This window comes from Eulemur rufifrons, chromosome 17, assembly GCF_041146395.1.
Source record: "Eulemur rufifrons isolate Redbay chromosome 17, OSU_ERuf_1, whole genome shotgun sequence".
Lineage (NCBI taxonomy): Eukaryota > Metazoa > Chordata > Mammalia > Primates > Lemuridae > Eulemur > Eulemur rufifrons.
The window spans coordinates 48946436-48969017 of NC_090999.1; the positions used below are offsets into that span (position 1 = coordinate 48946436).

Genomic DNA, 22582 nt, shown 5'->3' on the forward strand with positions numbered 1-22582 from the left:
TTAGCATATAGGGTTGGAAAATTAAGAATTTGAACACTAAAATGAAAACTTAGAATTGGAAGATCTTGTACTATAAACTTAGAATTTGTGACTTCTGTACATTGTAATCACTAAACAAAATAACTGTTTTTAAAATTATTCTTTAAAAATTTTTTTAATTACAAAAGAAATATGTGCTTAATTTTTTTTAAGTTGAAAGTAAACTGAAAAAGTACCCTTCCATGCTCCTCAGTCCAGCTCCCTTAAGGACAGGCACTGTGAACAGTTGTATCTACAGCATTCTAGACCTCTTACTAAACATACTCCACCCCCAGTCCACACATATGCAAATACACATTTTCATAGCTATACATATAAAAGTATATATTACATAATACATATATATGTTACATACAATTATATATGTAAATATATGTATATATAATACATGTACTCATATAATTTTTATTTAATAAAAGCAGGATTTGAATTAAACATTGTCCAACAGTTTGCATTTTTTACTCATATATAATTTAGTTAGTACATATATTCTCAAATGGCCCATATTTTAAATATTTTCTTAAATAACAAAGCCAGATATAGAATAAAGCCTCATACAGATTATTTAAGAATTAGAAAAATAGGGTACTCTAAGGATATTATAATGGAACTAGAAAATGTCTGTCAGTTCTCAAACATTGCAACATGTAAGGTTTTTCTATCCTGAATATTTTCATTGGACTCTTAAAGGAAAAGAAATTAAATGATTTCATATGTCTTTACAATTTTGTTAAGAGGCAATCTTTACAGGAGCTTTCTTTTCTGATATTTAATTTTTTATCTGAATAGAAAGAACACACACATAGTACCAATGTAAAAAGTTGCCAAAGGATACATGTAGTCAAAAGTAAAGTTTTCCTTTCTTCTCGGTTCCTCGGCCCCATAATTTCTTTCCCCAGAGGCAACTGTTAGCCAGTTTCTTGTATATTTTGAAGATGTTTCTTAATATTCTGTACATTTAAAATGCCGGAAAAAACACCACCATATCACCCCCTCAAAAAAATTTCTAGCACTTGCGTGAGTACAGGCATACCTCATTTTATTGTGCTTTGCTTTATTGCACTCTGCAGATAATTCATTTTTTACAAATTGAAGATTTGTGGCAACACTATGTTGAGCAAGTCTATTGGCATCATTTTTTCAACAGCATGTGCATGAAGATGTCTCTGTGTCACGTTTTGGTTAATTTTTGCAATACTTCAGACTTTTTCATTATTATTGTATCTGTTATGGTGATTTGTGATCAGTGTTCTTTGATGTTACCATTGTAATTGTTTTGGGGCACCACCTGAATTGGGCCCATATAAGATGGTGAACTTAATAGATAAGTGTTGTGTGTGTTCTGACTGCTCCATCAACTGGTCGTTCCCCCACCTCTCCCCTTCTTAGGCCTCCCTATTCCCTGGGACACAATAATATTGAAATTAGGGCAGTGAAAAACCCTACAATGGCCTCTGAGTGTTCAAGTTAAGGAAGACTTGCACACTTGAAACCAAAAGCTAGAAATAATTAAGCTTCGTGAAGAAGGCATGTGGAAAGCCAAGACAGGCTAAAAGCTAGGCTTCTTGCACCGAACAGTTAGGTAAGTTGTGAATGCAAAGGAAATGTTCCTGAAGGAAATTAAAAGTGCTCCAGTGTACACATGAGTGATAAAAAAGTGAAACAGGGCTGGGTGCAGTGGCTCACGCCTGTAATCCTAGCACTCTGGGAGGCCAAGGCGGGAGGATCGCTCGAGGTCAGGAGTTCGAGACCAGCCTGAGCAAGAGCGAGACCCATCTCTAATAAAAATAGAAAGAAATGATCTGGACAGCTAAAAATATATATATATAAAAAAAAATTAGCCGGACATGGTGGCACATGCCTGTAGTCCTCAGCTACTTGGGAGGCTGAGGCAGGAGGATTGCTTGAGCCCAGGAGTTTGAGGTTACTGTGAGCTAGGCTGACGCCATGGCACCCTAGCCTGGGCAACAGAGTGAGACTCTGTCTCAAAAAAAAAAAAAAAAAAAAAATGTGAAACAGGCTTATTGCTGATAGGGAGAAAGTTTGAGTAGTCTGCATAGAAGATCAAACCAGTCACAACATTCCCTTAAGCCAAAACCTAATCCAGAGCCAGGCCCTACCCAACTCTCTTTAATGCTCTGAAGGCTGAAAGAGGTGAAGAAGGTGCAGAAGAAAAGTTTGAAGCTAGACGAGGTCGGTTTGTGAGATTTAAGGAAAGCTGTTTCTATAACATAAAAGCACAAGGTGAAGCAGCCAGTGCTGATGTAGAAGCTGCAGCAAGTTATCCAGATCTAGCTAAGATAACTGATTAAGGTGGCTACAATGAACAGGTTTTCAATGTAGATGAAAAAGCTACCTATCGGAAGAAGATACCATCTTCTAGAGAGGACAAGTCAATGCCTGGCTTCAAAGCTTTAAAGAACAGGCTGACTCTCTTGTTAGCAGCTTACTGTAGCTGGTAACTTTAAGTTGAAGCCAATGCTCATTTACCATTATGAAAATCCTAGGGCCCCTCAGAATCACGCTAAATCTACTCTGCCTGTGCTCTATAAATGGAACAGTTCATCTGGATGACAGCACATCTGTTTACAGCATGGTTTACTGAATATTTTAAGCCCACTGTTGAGACCTACTGCTCAGAAAAAAAGATTTCTTTCAAAATATTTGCTCACTGACAATGCACCTAGTCACCCAAGAGCTCTGAAGGAGATATATACAAGGAGATTAAGGTTGTTTTCATGCAGCCATGTTTTCAACATCCATTCTGCAGCCCATGGATCAAGGAGTAACTTAAACTTTCATGTCTTATTATTTAAGAAATACATTTCATAAGGCCATAGCTGCCATAGATAGTGATTCTTCTGATGGATCTGAGCACAGTCAATTGAAATCATTCTGGAAAGGATTCACCATTCTAGATGTAATTAAGAAGATTCATGATTCATGGGAGATCAAAATATCAACATTAACAGGAATTTGGAAGAAGTTGATTCCAACCCTCCTGGATGATTTTGAGGGGTTCAAGACTCCAGAAGAAGTGACTACAGATGTGGTATAAATAGCAAGAGAACTAGAATTAGAAGTGGAGCCTGATGATGGGACTGAATTGCTGCAATCTCATGGTAAAACTTGAATAGATGAGGAGTTGCTTTTTATAGATGAACACAGAAAGTGCTTTCTTTAGGTGGAATCTACTCCTGGTAGAGATGCTGTGAATGTTTCTGAAATGACAACAAAGGATTTACAATAGTACATAAACTTAGTTGATAAAGGGTTGGCAGGGTTTGAGAGAACTGACTCTAATTCTGAAAAAAGTTCTATTGTGGATAAAATGCTATCAAACAGCATTTCATGTTACAGAGAAATCTTTCCTGAAGAGTCAACTGATGCAGCAAACTTCATTGTTGTCTTATTTTAAGACATTGACATAACCCCCCCAACCTTCAGCAGCCATTAACATTAAAGCAAGACCCTCCACCAGCAAAAAGATTAGGACTAGCTGAAGGCTCAGATGATCGCATTTTTTAGCAATAAAGTATTTTTAAATTAAGGTATGTAGATTTTTTAAAGGCCTAATGCTATTGCACACTGAATAGACTACAGTATAGTGTAAACATAACTTTTATAGGCACTAGGAAACCAAAAAATTCATGTGACTCCTTTTATTGAAACATTTGCTTTATTGCAGTGGTATGGAACTGAACCTGCAATCTCCCTCAGATATGCCTGTTATTTTTATTGCAATTTTGACTTCTCTATTCAAAGGAGGAAGAGAAGATAGAGTAAGGCTACTTATTTGGGAGCCTGCAGTAATGAAGAATAAGTAAAGAATAACTTGATTACCAAAGGTTTGAGACCCTTGAGAAAACTGATAAAGCTCTTCAATATAGTTTTCTTTTAAAAAAATCTTCATGACAATGTAGCAAAAGTCAAAGGTGATATATATCCTATTTAAAGTAATCAGCCCCCAAATCAACACTTGATTAATCTTTTGATCTAAGATTTTGCAGTTATAATTGTATCTACACTAAATTTTATACAACTTAAAATAAGCTCCATTCATAATTTTATATTTTGGTTTTGAGATAAATTTCAAAGTAAATGAGTGAAGGTCTTTAATAGAGACTTTAAGTTCTTATTTTAAGTGGATTCACTTAACCTGGGCCTTTTCAGGACCAATTACTCACAGATCACTCTTATTTGTATCCTCACTTCCCTTAAGGAACAATGGCTTTTTATATAAAGGTAGAAGTATTGATTGAAATGTTGGTTTTATGTTAGAACAAGGAAAGCTACAGAGTCAATATGGTCTAATTCAAACATGCCTTTATTTCAATGGCAAAAAAGCAATTAATTTTACTATAATAGTTGAAGAGTTATATTATTCCTTATAACAGTAAACATACATCTTAAGTAGTGATCCATAAAGTATATGTTAAAATAGGCCCACCAGACCACACAACATAAAATACAAACATCTGTTGATAATTCGAGCAAATAATAAATTATTAAGGAAGAAGGCTTTAGAATGTTAGTTCCTCACATTCCACATAGAACTTCCAATGCTGATCCATTATTTGGCATGGGAGAAATTCTTGATCGCTGATTAATAGTATTTCATTTATTTGTAGATACTGTGGGATGGTTTGCACTGATTCTCTGGAAGTTCCTATTTAAAGAAGTATCAACAAATTAAAAACTGCCTTTTAAAATGTAAGATTTAAATTTAGTTATTACAAATCGTAGAATCCAGTAAAGTCTATGTGAGAGCATGCATAACAGGTTTTCTGACCAAGACCTTCTTCATGCATTCCATTTTCTGTACCTGAGACAAAGCTATAAACCAGCACTGTCTGATCTTGGGAGAGAGAGACCTATTTTCAGCAAGAAAAGGAAGTTTCTGAAGGTAGTTGTCTAAGCTCCTCTGTCCTCAATTTCCAATAAATTGAGAATAAAACAGTTATGAGGATGAAATGAGATTCTGCATATGAAACACTTAGCATACTGCCTGGCATATAACAAATAAATATTAGCTATTATTATTATTGTTATAGATTACTAAAGAGAGTCTTAGGTTAGAAGACAGATGGTCAATTTTCTAGTCCTGACTCTGCCATAATCTTTGTGTGTGATCTCAAGCAACTTATATGGCTTCTCCAGACTCTCATCTCTCTAAGAGGTGAGAAGGTTGAAGATCAAGAAGGTTCCTTTTGGCTTTGCCAGTGTAAGGGGTCAATGATCTCAAAACTGGTTTCTTCAAGCTCCCAGATAGTCTCAGAGATTTTGTCTCAGAGATTGTCTATATGAGCTATACATCATCCAGAAAATTGAATCTTATTCCACAGATAGCACCAATATTAGTGTGACCCCCACCAAGTAGTTTAGTTAGACATACCATGCGGTCCAAGAGCTTCGTTCATGTCTAAGCAATACAATTGTTTTATATAATCACACATCTGCAGGACATCTACTGTTTTTGATGTCCAGTAGCCATTTATCTTTCCTGTGGTGACCCACCATTATTCAGCTCTGTATGACCATCCTTTTCCCCATATTTAGCCCATGTGCTCCCAGTAGAGTTGTTCTCAATCCCTGATCAATTTAGATCTAAGCTAATCAGTGAATAAGCATTGATTCAGGGATGAGATCATAACCCATTCAGAGGTAAGTGAGATGCAATGAGATTTTTGTGGGTCTATCAGGGAAAAGTCACATACATATTCTTCTTCTCTAGACTTGAACCTGGAAGCATGTAGCCCTGGGATGATGAGAGGAAACACTATTAGGATGGTGCCAAAATGAGGAAATGGAGCTGAGAAATGGTAAGCAAGAGAAACTGGGTACTTCATCATGCTCTTTGAACCTTGGATAAAACCTGAAGACTGTTACTGGTCTTTCATGTACACGAGTCAATAAAATTAGTTTTGGGGGGGTTTAAGCCAGTCTGAGTTGGGTTTTAAACTATCACTTATAAACCAAAGAATTTTAACTTTTTTATACCTGATCCATATGTAAACATAATAATTCCTTTATTAGTAGCTTTATTTTATAGACCTCCTATAACAAGGTATCCCACAGAAGTTGAGGGTGGGGAACTTTCTTGTCTCAGGAAAATCCCATAGAAATAAAGCTTTAAATATTAACTTAAATTCATTTCATTAATGTTAGCTTAGTTTCATCATTTAAACGCTATCGTTTCCACTAGTCATTTTCTCCCGAGATACTGTCTCCCACTTTGGTTATGATTAGAGCAACTTAATGTATCTGTACCTAGTTTAATTTATTTATAATTCATAATTTACTCCTCAATTTTTACTATTCAGGCATGTGCAAATACTTCTGTAGGACTGATACTCAGAAGCAGAATTACTGGGTTGAAGGGTTTGTAAACATTTTAAATTTTAAAAGTTTCTGCCAGAGTACCTTCCCAAATGCATCCTTTTATACTACCACCAATAGTATATGACAGCACCTCTGAGAGTACCTGTTCTTTTCCTCCACATCCTTGCTAACACTGAACGTTATCAGCTTTTTAAGTTTTGCCACTTTGATGGTAAAGAAAATTTCTCTAATATTTTTATTAATTTATTTTTTTAGACACAGGTCTTGCTCTGTTACTCAGGCTGGAGTACAGAAGTGTCATCATAGCTCACTGCAGCCTCCAACTCCTATGCTCAAACAATCCTCTTGCCTCAGCCTCCAGGGTAGCTGGGACTACAGATGCACAGCACCATATCCAGCTAATTTTTAACATTTTTTTTTTGTAGAGACAGGGTTGTCTCACTATATCGTCCAGGCTGGTCTTGAACTCCTGGGTTCAAGCAATCCTCCTGCCTCAGCTTCCCAAAGTGCTAGGATTATAGGTGTGAGCCACTGTGCCTGGCCTCTCTATTATTTTTATTGGCATCTTCCTGATTAATACATAGCGTGAGTATCTTTCATATATTTAACATCCACTAAAATTTCTAGGACTACACAAATGTCTATTAAAAATTTTGTCTTTGAACCAGTAAAGGTGATATTAAAAAATAAAAGAAAAAGTAAAAAAATTTTTATCTGCATTGGTTTGATCAAATATTAATCAGAACATGGAGCTAATTAGGTCAGGAGTTTAATCTCTGTATATATCAAAATTCTGCTCCAAAACTGTATTCCATTGTTCACCAGGCACCTTCACTAGAGTAGGTGTTTAGTTAAATCTTGTGTTCCAAGTGAAATAAAGCTAACAGCTCATGTCTTGGTAACCAGGGATTGCTACAGCATTAGTCTGAAATATCTATACGCTTGAATATTTAACTCAGCCACTGCTTCAGAGAATCACTGCTTACAGTTCTTATTCTATGAAGACTAAAAGTTTTGAGACAGCTCATTTTTATTACTTTTCAACACGTTAAATATTTTAATAATAATACGTAAGTTATTTTTTAGCAACACATTGACATGACTGCTGGCAGCAGGTGTGATACTTTGGATTATTGATTTTCACAATGTTGTATGAAACTACCAACAAAATCAACAAGACCATAATACCTAATTCACATACAGTGTGACATCTGAGAAAAACTTTTTTTTTTTTTTTTTTAAGGCAGAGTCTGTGAGACAGGTTGCTGTGGCATCATCATAGCTCACAACAACCTCAAACGCCTGGGCTCAAGCAATCCTCCTGCCTCAGCCTCCAGAGTAGCTGGGACTACAGTCAGGCACCCCCACGCCCAGCTAATTTTTTCTATTTTTAGTAGAGACAGGGTCTCACTCTTGCTCAGGTTGGTCTCAAACTCCTGAGCTCAAGCGATCCTCCAGCCTCGGTCTCCCAGAGTGCTAGGATTACAGGCATGAGCCACTGCGCCTGGCCTTAAAACTACTCTTAATAAATCATAGAAGAGATGACTGGGGTTGGGGGCAGGGATCTATGGACACCCTGGCCCTGGGAATTCCTACATGGGGTGCCTAAGAGGCAGAGCAGGAAGGCCCCTAGTTGAGAGTATATACACTCATTGACGGCACAAAGCCCTATCACCTTAGACCTGTGTTTCCTTGTAGTCTTTACTTCTTCATAGCCAGCACAACTTCAATCACATCATCTTGCTCTTAATCCGCTGGCTGAATTTTCAGTGTAAAGCTTCCTGTAATGAGCCAAATTACCCAATACAATTTACTATGTATAAATTGCTATTAACTATTATTTTATAGCTACCTAAAAAGGATTTTTGGCAAAGTCTGTTAGTTGCTTCCAGTTTTGCCTTCTTGTTTTTCCCCTCAGTAAGAGAATCCTGGGCAATGTGTCACATGGAAAAACTGTATTTTTCAGTCTTCCTTGCAGCTAGGTGTGTCATATGACTAAATTCTAGCTAATGAGATGTAAACCAAAGTGTTGTGTTAGACTTCAGGGAAGGTTCCTTAAGAGGACAGAGAGCAGGAAGCCCTTTTTTGACTCCCTACTTTCCTTCTTTCTAATTCCTAGAATGCAGATGTTATGGCTGGAGATTCATAATTATTTTGGGCCATGAGTTTACCTCAAGATGTAACCAGTACTGAAGAAGACGGAGCAGAAAGACCTGATGACTCTGTGGTTCTGCTATGCCTCCTTGGGATTACCATGGATCCAGGCTTCTCCGTGAAAGGATTCTTTGTGTATTTAAACCACTGTTACTTTGGGTTTTCCACTACATGCAGCCAAATTTAATCCTACCTAATACAGAACTTAAATTCTAAGAAGTCGATAAAAAAATTTTTGCAAAGACCTAGACCACCAATTCTACTTGGGACTTTGGAGCTATAGAGAGATCTTGAATATATTTAGGCATATGAGGGATCATGACATGAAAAAATACAAAACTCACCCAAAATGTCAACTTTGATATCCTTTTTACTATAATAAGCATATTATAAGAACTTCTAATACATGAGAGCAGATGAATGGATGCCTAAAAAGAAGAATACACACAGGACAATCTATACGTTTAGGTACTGGTATTAGGATGGCAAAGTGTAAGGCCTCACTAATGTAAATGCAGCCATCTTTGTAACCATGATAATTCCTATTGTTTCATAGTTATTGTTTTGAAAACTTATACATACATCGTCTCATTTGATCCTCTTGCCTCTGATGCAGCCACATGTGCAATGAGGGAAAGCTGGGAAAAATCAGAGCAAGGGTGGACTTGTATGCATAAAAACCCTAGCGTCTCCTTCCAAAGCGTAGGATTTGCCTCAAGTCACAGGCCTAAATAAAAGTACTTTTCAGGGAGAGCCAGGAGAACTTCAAATAAGATGAGTTTTATCTTATTGGTAATAAGAGATTACCAGTATGTTGTTCACATAGAGAAGATCACCACCCAAACTACAGAATGGCAGGCAGGAGCTCCAGAGGGAGCAACCTGTCCATCTTCCCAGCTGATATACTGAAAATAAGGTGGCCCAAACTTGGGATGCCTGAGATGATATAACAAAATTATTTTAAAAACAGTGCTTTCAGTTGAACATTTCTTAGCCCAGCAACTTCTGGAAGTCGAGTTTTCAATAAAGCAATGCTAATATTAAACCTTTTTTTCCCTTTTGCCTTACAATTCCCACCATTCATCTTTGTCAAATGAGAAAATACCACATAACGTGAAAGCTTTCTATAAAATTGTAAAGTGTTAGTTAACATTACTTTGACTCTCTGTCTCTCTCCCTTAAGGGCTGTAATGAATTAACAGAAAGCCAGTCTCTCTCTTTTTTTTTTTTTAAGCAGGGCTGACTTTATTACTAAAATCAACTGGGTGTGATGGTTTTGATTTACATCTTTCTTAACAGGTTAGCCATGACCAGCTAGTATAGCTATAGATTTATATGGTTAATATTCTAGCTGATAGCCATTCATAGCAACAGGGACATGGCAGCCAAAATCCCATCCCCAGCTCCATTCAAATTCACTGTCAGCATACATATACTTCCCAATTTTGTACAATCATAGGACTTTAGGAAAACTACAGATGGCTCTTCAGTAGCAGAAGGTGGCACTTCCAAGGTAAACCCACAGAAATGAAGCTCTGGAAACATGTGTATCATATAACAAAGCATAGTATTAAGACCATCTCATGGTTTCTTAAAGAACAGTTTCCTTTCCACATGGTAAGACTGGAAGACAAAAAAAGACCATCCTTACAACACACCTGTTCTCATCACCTTTACCTCTTCTCTTCTGTTCCTTCTCTTCTACCACCTGCACTGTACTAGGTCTCCCTAAACTCCTTCCACCATGGCATTCCCTCCTCCTTTCATTCCACCCAGTACTGCCCCAGACTATCTACTTTACCAGGATCCTGCACCTTTGGCTGACCACTGCTTCTCGCTTCCAATTTTCTGTGTTACTATCCACAAGAAAATACCCATATATGTTGGTGGAAAAACAAAAAGCAAAAACACATACATACAGAAAACTGAAAATAGAGTAATCCCCATATAAATAAATGTGAGAATATAACACATTGATTTCAAATTTTTGTTCCCAGTTTGAATTTTTAAATAACTATAAAATTTCTAGGTGATTTTATTATATAAGAGTGTAAGTTTCAACATTATATACTTACCTGGCAGGGGAGAGACCATGATCATAAAATTATTTAAATCATTTTAGGCAAAAAACATTCAGTCAAGTTAGAGCCAAAGAACCTCCCTAACTTCTTCCTTTTTTGAAGTTGACCAAACCCCTGCTCCATGTTCATGAAAGCATGAATACCAATATATAATAATATTTTTAAAATTAATTGTTTGCTTTTTCTTTTCCTAAAAAATGAAACATGTACAGTTTACTATACCCACTTTAAGTAAAATATATTATGGGTTCTATTATCAGTCTTCTGAGAAATAAATAACAACCTGTAACTACTGTAGCCAAAGACACAGTTCTAGAGTTGAGATGCTCTTCTGTGGGCTCCACTCTGTGCTCACTCTCTAGCATATCCTGGGATAGGTTGTTCTGGTTTCAGGGCTTCTATTGCTAGTTTTTAGTGCTATACCTTTGTACATGTTCCAGGTGTGGCCTATAGGTATGGTCTTTCGCCACCCTTTCCCTACTCTACCTCCCCCTCCTGCCCAGGTAACCAATGATAACAATCCAGAGTTTATCTTTTCCTTCTGTAATTTGTTTCTGTGCTCTTATGATATTGCATATTTGCCTAGCACTTTTCAATACTTTAATCCTTGCAGAAACATGTGAGATAAGAAAGGGGAAACAATCCAAATAGTTAGGAAACTAAACTTTGGATTTTATTTTCCTGATCTAATAATTAATTTATATTACTTAGTATACTCACTGTTACTTAATAGAAACTTAATAGGTTGCACAAAATATAGGCAGTTTAAATATAAAAGAAAAGTGAGCAAAAGTTTCACCACCAATCCAGTCTATACTCTTACTTTAACACTTCAACCCTTATACTACTCCCATCAAGTTTGGAGCTGATGAAGAGAGACAGGAACAGATAAAGGGACTATAAGGACACACCTAAATAGACCTTCCTCCAAACTGAAATCTCCCAAACACTGGAATTTTGCTTTCACTTTAGCCCTGACAGTCTTGTTGAGGGCAGGGGGCTGAGAGAGGGAATGAAGCACCAAGATTTAGATATGGCATGTAAAATATTTAAGTTCAATATCCTTTATAGGAGATTTTACTCTGGGTTCATTAGTAATTGTTACTGTCCCATGGAAAGATCATAGAAAAACTAAGCTGTTGTGATCTGCAATAATATGAACTGACAGGTAAACAGTCAAATACAAAGAACAAACACAAATGCACGCGTACACACACACATACTTATGCAGTCTGACAACACCTACTACTCATTTTTTCCCTATAACATTCACAGTCCTCACTGTGAGGAGTATTAAGTGGAATAGTGCTCAGTGGTCCAGTTCTGCTTAAAAGGGCTCTGGGAGCTGAAGGAGATTAGGAGCACTAGGAGGATTAAAACAGAAACTCTGTCACTGAAAGAATTTTTTTGACAAGGAGGGGAGAAATGAGAATCCTGAGAAGTAGTAATTTAACCCTTTCCTTGGCCAAACAACTATCATCTTCTTTGCAACAATAATGAAAGGCATTTACTTGTAGCTTTGTGACAAAGAATTTTTCCATCAGGAATTGTAAATTCCACCAATGCACTGGTTTGGGGGCTAGAAGCACTTGTCCCCTTTAATTTTCACTTTTACATGAGGTAGATTCCTTCAGCAAAGTCAATGGCCTCAGAGATCTGTAAACATAATTTCTAAACAGTAGTAGCACATTTAACATAATTAGGAAAGCCATTTATGTGGATATTTGGCTCCTGTTGTTGCCTGCTCACCCCCAACAAGGAATGCACAGCTAAGGAACCCTTCTGCTCATGCACAAGGTGGGAAGAAATAAATCCTCCTCAAGTAATATCACCAAATATTAGGTATACAAGTCTACTTAAACAGAACCACCAGGTTCATTACTAGGCAAAAGAATTATTCTTGTTACCTAGTTGCCCAAATTAACACTTCAAAATGACAAGCTAATTTGGTCAGATTAAAAATAATTTTAACTTTTGCTTTTTTTCCCCTAATTTTTTAAAAATTTTCCTTAGTAGCTCTAAGCAAAAATAATCAGATTTCTTCTTTTAACTAATGGCTCGCTTCTGAAACATCACTAATCTATGAACTCTTTTCATTTAACCCATCTTACCTTTCTGGGTCTCAATTTCGTCATCTATAACATAGATTCTAGACTAGTTGACATATGAGGTACACTTTTAACGCCAAAATTTTTCAACTCAGATTTCCTGCACTTGTTCTTACATACTAAGCACCCTGTATCTCATTAGGATTTTGGAATGAAACTTTGCTTACTCTGGTTATAAATGGAAATGAAAATAATCATATATACATTGTCATTCCAATGAGCTGTTTTTACTCACAACACTTTGGCACCAAACATGAAGGTTTTCCTCACACCAAACACTTGTCCAACTCCATGACACCAACTGGGTGTCCTACAGTTCAATTCAATTCAATTCTGACACTAACTACCCAGAGTTAGTACCAGGCTCCACAGGTTTAAGGGCTCAGTCTCACAAGACTACTCTCACTTTGGACATCATTTGCAAGTAGCAGGTACCAGGTTCCTAACACGTCTGTTCAACTTGTCTACGAATTAGGGAGTTTTCACAGTAACTCCCCTCCCCCAAGGTTCAATAATTCAATAAAATGACTCACAAAACTCAAGAAAGCACTTTATACTATTACCAGTTAATTATAAGTTATACTTCTCAGGAAGAGCCAAATGAAAGAGACACACAGGGCATGCCATCTCTGGGCATGCTGCCCTCCCAGCACCTTGATCGGTCACCAACCCAGAAGCTCTCTGAACCCTGTCATTTAGTGGTTTTTAGTGGAGGTTTCCTCACATAGGCATGATTGATTAAATCATTGGCTGCTGGTGTTTAATTCAGTCTTTGGCCCCTCTTCTCTCTGGGGAGATTGGAGGGTGGGGCTGAAAGTTCCAAGCTTCTAACTCAAGGTCTTTCTGGTGACCAGCCCCCATCCTGAAGCTATCTAGGGGTCAGCCGAGAGTCACCTCAGTTAGAACAAAAGATGCTCTTATCACCCTTATCACTTGGGTAATTCCAAGGGTTTTAGGAGCTCTGTGTCAAGAACTAGGGACAAAGACCAAATCTCTTTCTACAACACCACAATCTGAATCAGAAATATAATGCCAATCAAAAGTAAAATGATTAATTATTTCAATAGATGGTAAAAATACATTATGTTCTAGTTATGTTGGGAAAAATATTCTATACTGACTATTTTAATATAAAGTTCAATGCCTTTTTTTAAACAAAGGGATCCTAAAGGATAAATATGGTGATAGAGTATTACATGATTTGATATTTAAAACTAAATTAATAATCTGATATAGATTTACATTAATAAGATCAAAAGCCATCTGTGAAAGCTATACTAGAATCAAGAAATAGACCTGAAGTATAATTACTTAGAAGTTTATATTTAAGTCCTTGTTCTTTGGGGAAAACTGAAATCTATTAAGTGGTTTTGTTAAGCTGAATTGGGTAAGGGTATTTGATTTTATATGTAAAGTGTTCAGGTTTTTTGCACATTTGGTTGTATAAAGGTAAAGCCCAGAATTCTACTAAAAAGAAGCTCCTAAATTGCCTTGATGATCAACAAATACTTAGTTTTTTTTTCTTTCCTCTCCTATCAGTGGATATATTATGTACTTTATGAATTAGGTTAAAGGAGTGTTAATCATGACACCAGAGTGAAAAAAATTACAACTGAAATAACAAAGAATCAAGAGTTGTAAAAAAAAAGTGCTGAAATAAACACCCTCAGTACTATTATCAGATACCCATCTTCCTTGGGTGTTCAAAGTTTAAAAAGTTCTTAACCACATAAAACAGAAGCACCTGTGAACGTTTGTGCTCTACTATTACATATACTTTTACTGAGAAATGAAACATAATAACAACATTGAAATGAAGAAAACTCTGTCTTTAAAGCCATTTCATTTATTTACAACAGATTATCAGTATCCCAAGGACTGTTTTACTAAAAACAAAAAAAGAGCTTATTTTTCCTAGAAAAGCATGTTCTATTTTCAAATGCACAAATGATATTAGGTCCTCATGGAAGAAAATATAATTAGTGTGTATTAAATGATTGCTTGGCATTATCCTAAATGAAGTAACTCAGGAACAGAAAACCAAATGGCACATGTTCTCATTTGTAAGTAGGAGCTAAACTATGGGCATGCATGTCATACCGAGTGACATAATAGACACCAGAAACTCAGAAAGAGAGGGTGATGAGAGGGGGGAAAGAGATGAAAAATTACCTATTGGGTTCAGTGTACACTATTTGGGTAGTGGGTACCCCTAAAGCCCAGACATCACCACTATATAACACCCATAAAACAAAACTCCACTTGTACCCCCTGAATCTATTGAAATAAAAAAAAAAAAAAAAAAAAGAGGCCGGGCGCGGTGGCTCACGCCTGTAATCCTAGCACTCTGGGAGGCCGAGGTGGGCGGATCGTTTGAGCTCAGGAGTTCGAGACCAGCCTGAGCAAGAGCGAGACCCCACCTCTACCAAAAATAGAAAGAAATTATATGGACAGCTAAAAATATATATAGAAAAAATTAGCCGGGCATGGTGGCGCATGCCTGTAGTCCCAGCTACTCAGGAGGCTGAGACAGGAGGATCGCTTGAGCTCAGGAGTTTGAGGTTGCTGTGAGCTAGGCTGACGCCACGGCACTCACTCTAGCCTGGGCAACAGAGTGAGACTCTGTCTCAAAAAAAAAAAAAATTAAAAAAAAAAAAAAAAATGAGAAAAAACAATGGAAAAAATTTTTTAATTCCTTTCTTTTTTGCATAAACCAGAAAAAAAACAAAAGAAATTTAAAACAAAAAAAATAAAATAAATGATGGTCCTCAGGTGATACTTGAGAGAGAGATACATATTTTTTTGCTTAGATGAAAACATTTTGCTTAATGTGTTTTGAGTATCTTGGTAACATGGTGACAGGGAACATAAATATATAAAATTGGCTTTCTAGGTAAAAAATGAAATATGAGCTATCTTAAAAAATGTTTGAGATGATGGATATTCTAATTATTTAGACCTGATCACTATTCATTATATGTATCAAAATATCACTATGTACCCCATGAATATGTACAATTATTTGTAAATTAAAAAATTATCACTTCCAAATAAATAACCTTGTGAAAAATAAGTCAATATGTCCATGTCTAATGATCACAAACTTCATAGCAGTTTGGGAGAGTTTATTTTTTTCCCTTCCAGTTTATACTGACATATCAGTGAGGATTCCCTTAATAACATAGAAGAGGAACAAGCAGGCAAAAAAGTGAGAGGCTTGGGAGGAAGATGTGAAATTTTAAGGGAAAATGCACCATAGACTCACTCCATTTTAAAGCTTAAAAGGATTTTAGAGATAAAGGATCCTTCAGGGGTTTCATCAACAAAATTTCGGTTTTTAAATGTTTATGTTTTTATGTTTAAAGTCCTTGATTAGAAACAACACATCCCCTCAAATGTGTTAACATACTATGTTTCAACATTCTGGAGTCCATCAATACATTGACTTGAGTTACTAATTTAATTAGTTTTTTGTGAAGAATTCAGAATAAAGCTCTTTCATTGTCTCTGATTCACTGAAGGACGTCTTAAGATGGCAAAATTAAAATTTTTTAATCATTTCTCTTCATGATTCAGGATTTTCTTGATACCATGAATTCAAAATGATATGTGAATAAGTTGGACATTGACATTCCTACTATTTATTCTATGGAATGCTAATAGGTATTATCTAATTAAATGTTTAGGACATACTGAGTCATAAAGCTAAAAAGATTTCTTTATGATTTCTCATAAAGAGGGAGACTGAGAGGGAAGGTTCTCTTTAAAATTTGTGGCTGAGAAAATGTAATGGGCTATCACTCTTATATCTTATAATTAGAAACAGGAAATTCAGATAAAGGACATATTAACTAACCCAAATCCTATTGACCATTGGTTGAATTCTTCACCACAAATTCCATTATAGCCTGCAAGATCTAGGCACGTCCACCTATTAAGACGGTCAATCTAAGCAAATCCAGTTTTAAAACAGCAGTCCTTTGGATCATATTCATGCTTTCGCTCACTCATTCATTCATTCATGTATTCAATGAACATTATTCAATGAATGTTTATTGGGAAGCTATGGTGTGCCAAGCATTTAGGAATATAGGAATATAGAGCCCCTAAAAGTCTCTCTGAATCCAAAGATTTTCTTAGTCTATCAGGAAATATTAACAAGGTAACCAGCAATTATTTATAATATACAGTGACATGCATAAGATTTGACCTATTTGATCTATCTGCACAATATGTAGAACCTAAACATTTCTTATATAAGCAAATGAAATTGAAAAGTTTCTTTTTTCTTTTTTTACCTTGTCCAAGTTTCGTTTTCTCAAACACCAATTTGCTTGGTTCCTGTACCGGGTCATCTAAACAAGGCACTTCTGAAAGTGAAAGGGAATGTTAGTAATAATTTTGCTGAATTAGGGACTGCGCTGGTCAAACCAGTATGCCTGGTCACCCTAGCTATGGGTAACCTTTATTCCCCAAAAAAGACACTATTCTGAAGAGTGTGATCATCAAAAAGTTTAAAAGAACACATTATGTTTGTGATCCCAGGTAGGCTGGTGAAAGCCACAGACTTATTTTTTTAGACTTTCTGGTCTCTCAGTGTCAGAGCCATGACTTCCACGATCATATTTTTTATATGCAGAAGAGGGAAAGATTCTCTCTTGAATGCTTGTCTTGTAATAGGGGTAGAGAGTTTTACATTTTTCTAACCTGTCAGGTCTTTGGATTTCTGTCAAGTACCACAAAAACAGCTACGAAAGAATCCTAATCAAGCTGGGTGTAATGGCTCACGCCTGTAATCCCAGTGGATTTGGGAGGCTGAAGTGGGAGGATCTCTTGAGGGCAAGAGTTTGAGACCAGCCTGGGCAACATATCGACAACCTGTCTCTACAAAAAATTTTTAAAAATTAGCCAGGTTTGCGTTTGAGGCTGCAGTGAGCTATGACTTGCACCACTGCACCCAGCCTGCCTGGGTGACAGAGTGAGATCCTGTCTCTTAAAAAAAAAAAAAAAATTCTAACCAAACAAAATTCTAACAGCAGCCTACTGAATGCCAACAGGGACCTGCCTGTAGATTCCTGGGCCCTGTAATAACACAAAACTGTTTATATTATAAGGCAACAGTTCAGAACCCATTTCTAATTTCATACACACTTTATGGGACTTATGCACCCTCTGAGGAAGAAGATGCCTAATTGGGGTTTGAAATGCTTGCCTAGTAGGACTAGGTAATCTGAGGACTAGATGACCTTTATGATATAAGAAAGAACCTACAGTTCTGCTTTGATTCATCGGGTTAGCAACTAAAAGGAGAAAGGGTTTGCTCGGTTTTCCTTTGATTGTGTTGGTGGGTGGGGGAAGAGAGAGTGCTTTAGCCGAATCAAAGCAAAGGGCTGAATATCAAGGGTTGTCAAATTATCATCTGCGTAAGAAATCAAATACTACTAGACATCCAAAGTCCATAGTCAGGCTGGCTGAGTGTCACTAAAAATTCAGGTTACCGGGCCTTACCTGATTTGATTAGGTAGATATGCAGCCAGGTTAGGAACCAAAAACCATGAATTACTAAAGAACTCCTTCCAGTTTCTTAAGCCCTTCAGCTTCCCTACAATTATTGTTGTTACCTGGTCTGTTTCTCAAAAATAATGAAAAGCACTTTCAAGGCTGTCTTCAGAAAACGGGAGAATGCACCCTATTTTATGAAGCCAATTTTTGAGACAGAGAAAGATCTTAAGAGGTTAGGGTGGATTAGGTGTTAAAGTCAGGAGAGGAAAGTAGTTTGAATTATTGGGGCTTATTGTAAGAAAATGAATAATAATGGTTTAGCTGCTATAGAAAACAGTTTGGCTATTCTTCAAAATGTTAAACACAGAATTACTACATGATACAGGTTGATTATTCCTTATCATACCCAAAATGCTTGGGACCAGAAGCATTTTGGGTTTTGTATTTTTGAATATTTCATATACATAATGAGATATCTTGGAGATGGGACCCAAGTCTAAATATGAAATTCATTTATGTTTCATATACACCTTATACACAGCCTGAAGGTAATTTTATATAATATTTTTAATAATTTCATGCATGAAACAAAGTTTTGGCTGTGTTTTGACTGCAACCCATCACATAAAGTCAGATGTGGAACTTTCTATTTGTAGCATCATGCAAGTGCTCAAAAAGTTTTGGATTTTTGAATTAGAGATGCTCAACCTATATAGCAATTCCATTCCTAGACCTATACACAAAAGAACTGAAATCAGGTACTCAAACAAATACATGTATATGCATATTCATAGCAGTACTATTCCCAATAGCCAAAATGTGGACACCACCCAAATACCCATTAAATAATGAGTGGACAAATTGTGGTATATTCATATAATAGAATACTATTCAGCCACAAAAAAGAATACTGATACATGCTACCATATGGATGATCTTCAAAAACATTATACTAATTAAAAGAAGTCAGACACAAAAGGTCACATATTATGTCTTCATTTATATAATATGTTCAGATAGGCAAACCCATACAGACAGAAAGCAGACTGGTGGTTCCCAGGGACTGAGGAAAGTAAGAATGCAGAGTAACCTGCTGATTAGGTAGGTACAGGGTTTCTTGATAAAAGTGCCTGGAACTACAGAGAGGTGGTAGCTGTACAGTGTTGTGAATGTACTAAATGCCACTGGCTTGTTCACTTTAAAAGGGTTAATTGTGAATTTTATATCAAAGGAAAAAAAGATTAAGAAAACCCAAAGGAGTGCTTTTTCAGTAGGTTTGGGTGTTTTTATCTCATAACTAAGAAATGGGTGTTGGTCTGCACATACCTGGAAGACAAGTTTGATGATGCTGAGATACCAAGTTTGGTTCTGGAAGTACGGGTACTTCCTCAGAAACATACTTTAAAAGCTCCTGCCCAAGATATGTTACCTGCACATAATTAAGCACAGAATTTAAAAATCATACATTCTTTAAGAGGCAAATACACCTATCTAATGAAAATTGTAATTTTTATAAAGTATTGATTATTGTGTATCATGGATTGGCAAACTACAGCCCATGGCCAAATCCAGGCTGCCACCTTCTTTTGTAAATAAGGTTTTATTGGAACGCAGTAATGTTCATTCATTTACTTAACGTTTATGGCTACTTTTATGCTACAACAGAATTGAGTAGCTATGACAGACCATATGCCCATGAAGCCCAAAACATTTATAATCTGGCCCTTTACAGAAAAAAATTATTGACTTTTTTTGTGCATCATTAATTGTCTTATCCATTCACTTATTCAACAACCATTAATCCAGCACCTGCTACTTTACAACTTTAAAAAATCGATGTTACATCAATAAAATTAAGCCATAAAAGTAAAGGTACTTTTCAAGAAATCATATATCTAACTGATTAAATTAATAACATTTCATGTCTATCTATCCATGCTTTTGTCTATTTGTGAACTTAGATATTATTTTCAGCCCAAAAGGTCAGAGCTTAGAAATATCCACAAACAAATGGGTCGGGCTGTGGCAGACTGGAAAATACCTACCAGAATGTTCTGGGCCCAGGGGTCTTTGTGTTCTCTACTCTTAGCTGTAGGGCAATCTAATAATATAGCTCCAGGGGCTAGGTTCACTGTGGGCAAAGTATCAAGATTCAACTCAAACATCCCTTCCTCCAGGATACCTTCCTGTATCCTTTAAGCTCAAGTAATGACCTTCTTCTTCTAGGCTCCCTTAACTTTTGTGTTCATATTTCTGTCACAGCACTTATATATATATATATATATATATATATATATATATCATTTAAATGAAATTATGTTTTAATGTATCTGTTTTCATTAAACCATAAGCTCCTTGAGGGCAGGGTCTGTGTCATATTTATTTTTATACCCTCAGCACTTCACATAGTGCCTGACAATACTGCGTAAAAGACTCTGAAGTCCCAATTTTTAAGCAAGATTCTTAAATTCTTTGAGCCTCAGTTTGCGTGTTTGTAAAACAAGTGCCTCCAGCTTATGAAGTTTTTGTGAGGATTAAGAGAGATAATGCATGAAAAGCATTTGGCATATTGTCTAATATGTCTGAGTGCTCAATACATGCCTGTTAAACCAAACAGCGTGAGGAAGGTCTGGGGGGATCAGTAGGGTACAGGCACTGTTTGGGCTCGATCCCATGATCAAACAAATCCTGGTAATGGAAACAGAACAGATCTGGCCTATCCAGGGTGCCAACCCCTCCTCACTTGTCATGGAAAGAAGTAGAGGAGAGACCCCTGAATGCCATTTGTCAGTTCTCCAAACAACCATCAGAAACAATGGATTTTGTATATGTTATGCTCTGACAATGTCCAATACACCTTACATACCCATCAGGCTCATGGTGTTCTCACCTATATCTCAGACTTAAAATACATTTTTATCACTTAGTGCTGGGTAATATTAGGTGACTTACACGTACCACTAGGGGTAATTCAGACATACAAAAAACACAGCCTTAAGAAAATCCACTGAGTTAAAAAAATCTACTTTCCACAAGGTAGAAGTGATTTATTGAATAGGTTAATGAATAGACCTCAAATAGGCACTAGATCACTTCTGGAAACTGCATTTCATGTTAATGTCTGTGTAAAACTTCCAGTTGGCTAAAGCATAAGAGCAAACAGTCATCACATATGCATATGACTCAAAATTTGAATCCTAAACTAAATCTCATTGGATCCAAATCTATGGTAGGAGGAGCTGGAGGCTTGGCTCTTAGGCTCTTACACTACATAGCCTCCAGTGATCTCAACAACTTTGCCATCCAATACCTATTCTGATGAAGGGCAGCTGATGGGATGCTACCTTTCCCCAGATAAGAACATGTAAGAGAGATGGAGCTTAGTGTAAGATATATTCTGTGAGGATATGTATATGTTGCTGTGATCTTGCTTTTCTAAAAGGTAGAAGTGCAGGGGTGTTTTGTGCTAAGGCCACTGATACTTTCCTTGAAGCTTTACAGAAAAATCTTCCTTATTCCTCAGAAATTGGTCTATGCTGATTCCCTAATATCATGTCATACTTAGGAAGCAGCATGGTATGTGGAGAGTGTGTGTGTGCGTGAGTACGCATGCATGTGTATTTGAGGTGGATAGATAATTCAACCAACCACTATTCTGGATGTTTAGCTAATAAGTCAAGTGAAATTATCAATTAACTTTATTTTGGTAAGGTCTCTGGAAGAAATAAAGCATGATATTGTCATTATTAATTGCTATAAGAAATGTTTCTCTATACCTTATGTGCTAATATGCATCAAGAAAAAATATAAAACATAACCTGCCTTTGGATAGTAAAGAGGTATCCAAGAATATATTTCCCTGCTGGGACTCCATGTTATTTGAAACTATCAGTTGATTTTTCATACGTCTTCAGAAAAACCATTTGTTAGTTTTGACTAATAAGAATCTGCTCATATATGATCAAATGACTATTTTAATTCCACTGCAAGTTTTAAGAAGCAAGTCTTACAAATTTTCAATACCCCAAGAGAATAAAGAAGAAAGGATAATTGGTTTTTTCAAATCTCAGGGTAGAAAAAAGGCAAGGGTACAAAAAAGGCAAAACAAAACTGTAGGTATTTTTTTTTTAAAGTTTGTTGTAATGCAAAAGACATTTTGGCTAAGAAAATAAAAATGTTTCTCAAATAAAATATTTCTTTAGGAATCCAGAATATAAGACAGAAAGAAGTTTCAAAGTATAGTAACTGTCTTGGACAAGCTGATTCTAGGGAAATGATGTAGATAAAGTTCACCTTCATAGGGCCCACCTCCCCATTCCAGGGGCTCCTTCTCTGTATCCCCAACACTCTATGCAG

At 36.4% G+C, this 22582-nt stretch overlaps 1 protein-coding gene across 2 annotated transcripts in view; it reads right to left on the reverse strand.

Annotated features, from left to right (window-relative positions):
* Positions 1–4343: 4343 nt before the first annotated feature.
* The window catches only part of ANKRD31 (ankyrin repeat domain 31), a 106413-nt gene continuing 88174 nt past the window's right edge, over positions 4344–22582 (reverse strand). For both annotated transcript variants that reach the window (XM_069492421.1, XM_069492420.1), the window contains 3 exons: positions 19553–19655; positions 17023–17094; positions 4344–4708 (listed from right to left, as the gene is read on the reverse strand). In XM_069492421.1, coding sequence (XP_069348522.1) covers positions 4563–4708; positions 17023–17094; positions 19553–19655 — 321 coding nt within the window. In that variant the 3' untranslated portion in view covers positions 4344–4562. The remainder of the gene's footprint in view (positions 4709–17022; positions 17095–19552; positions 19656–22582) is intronic.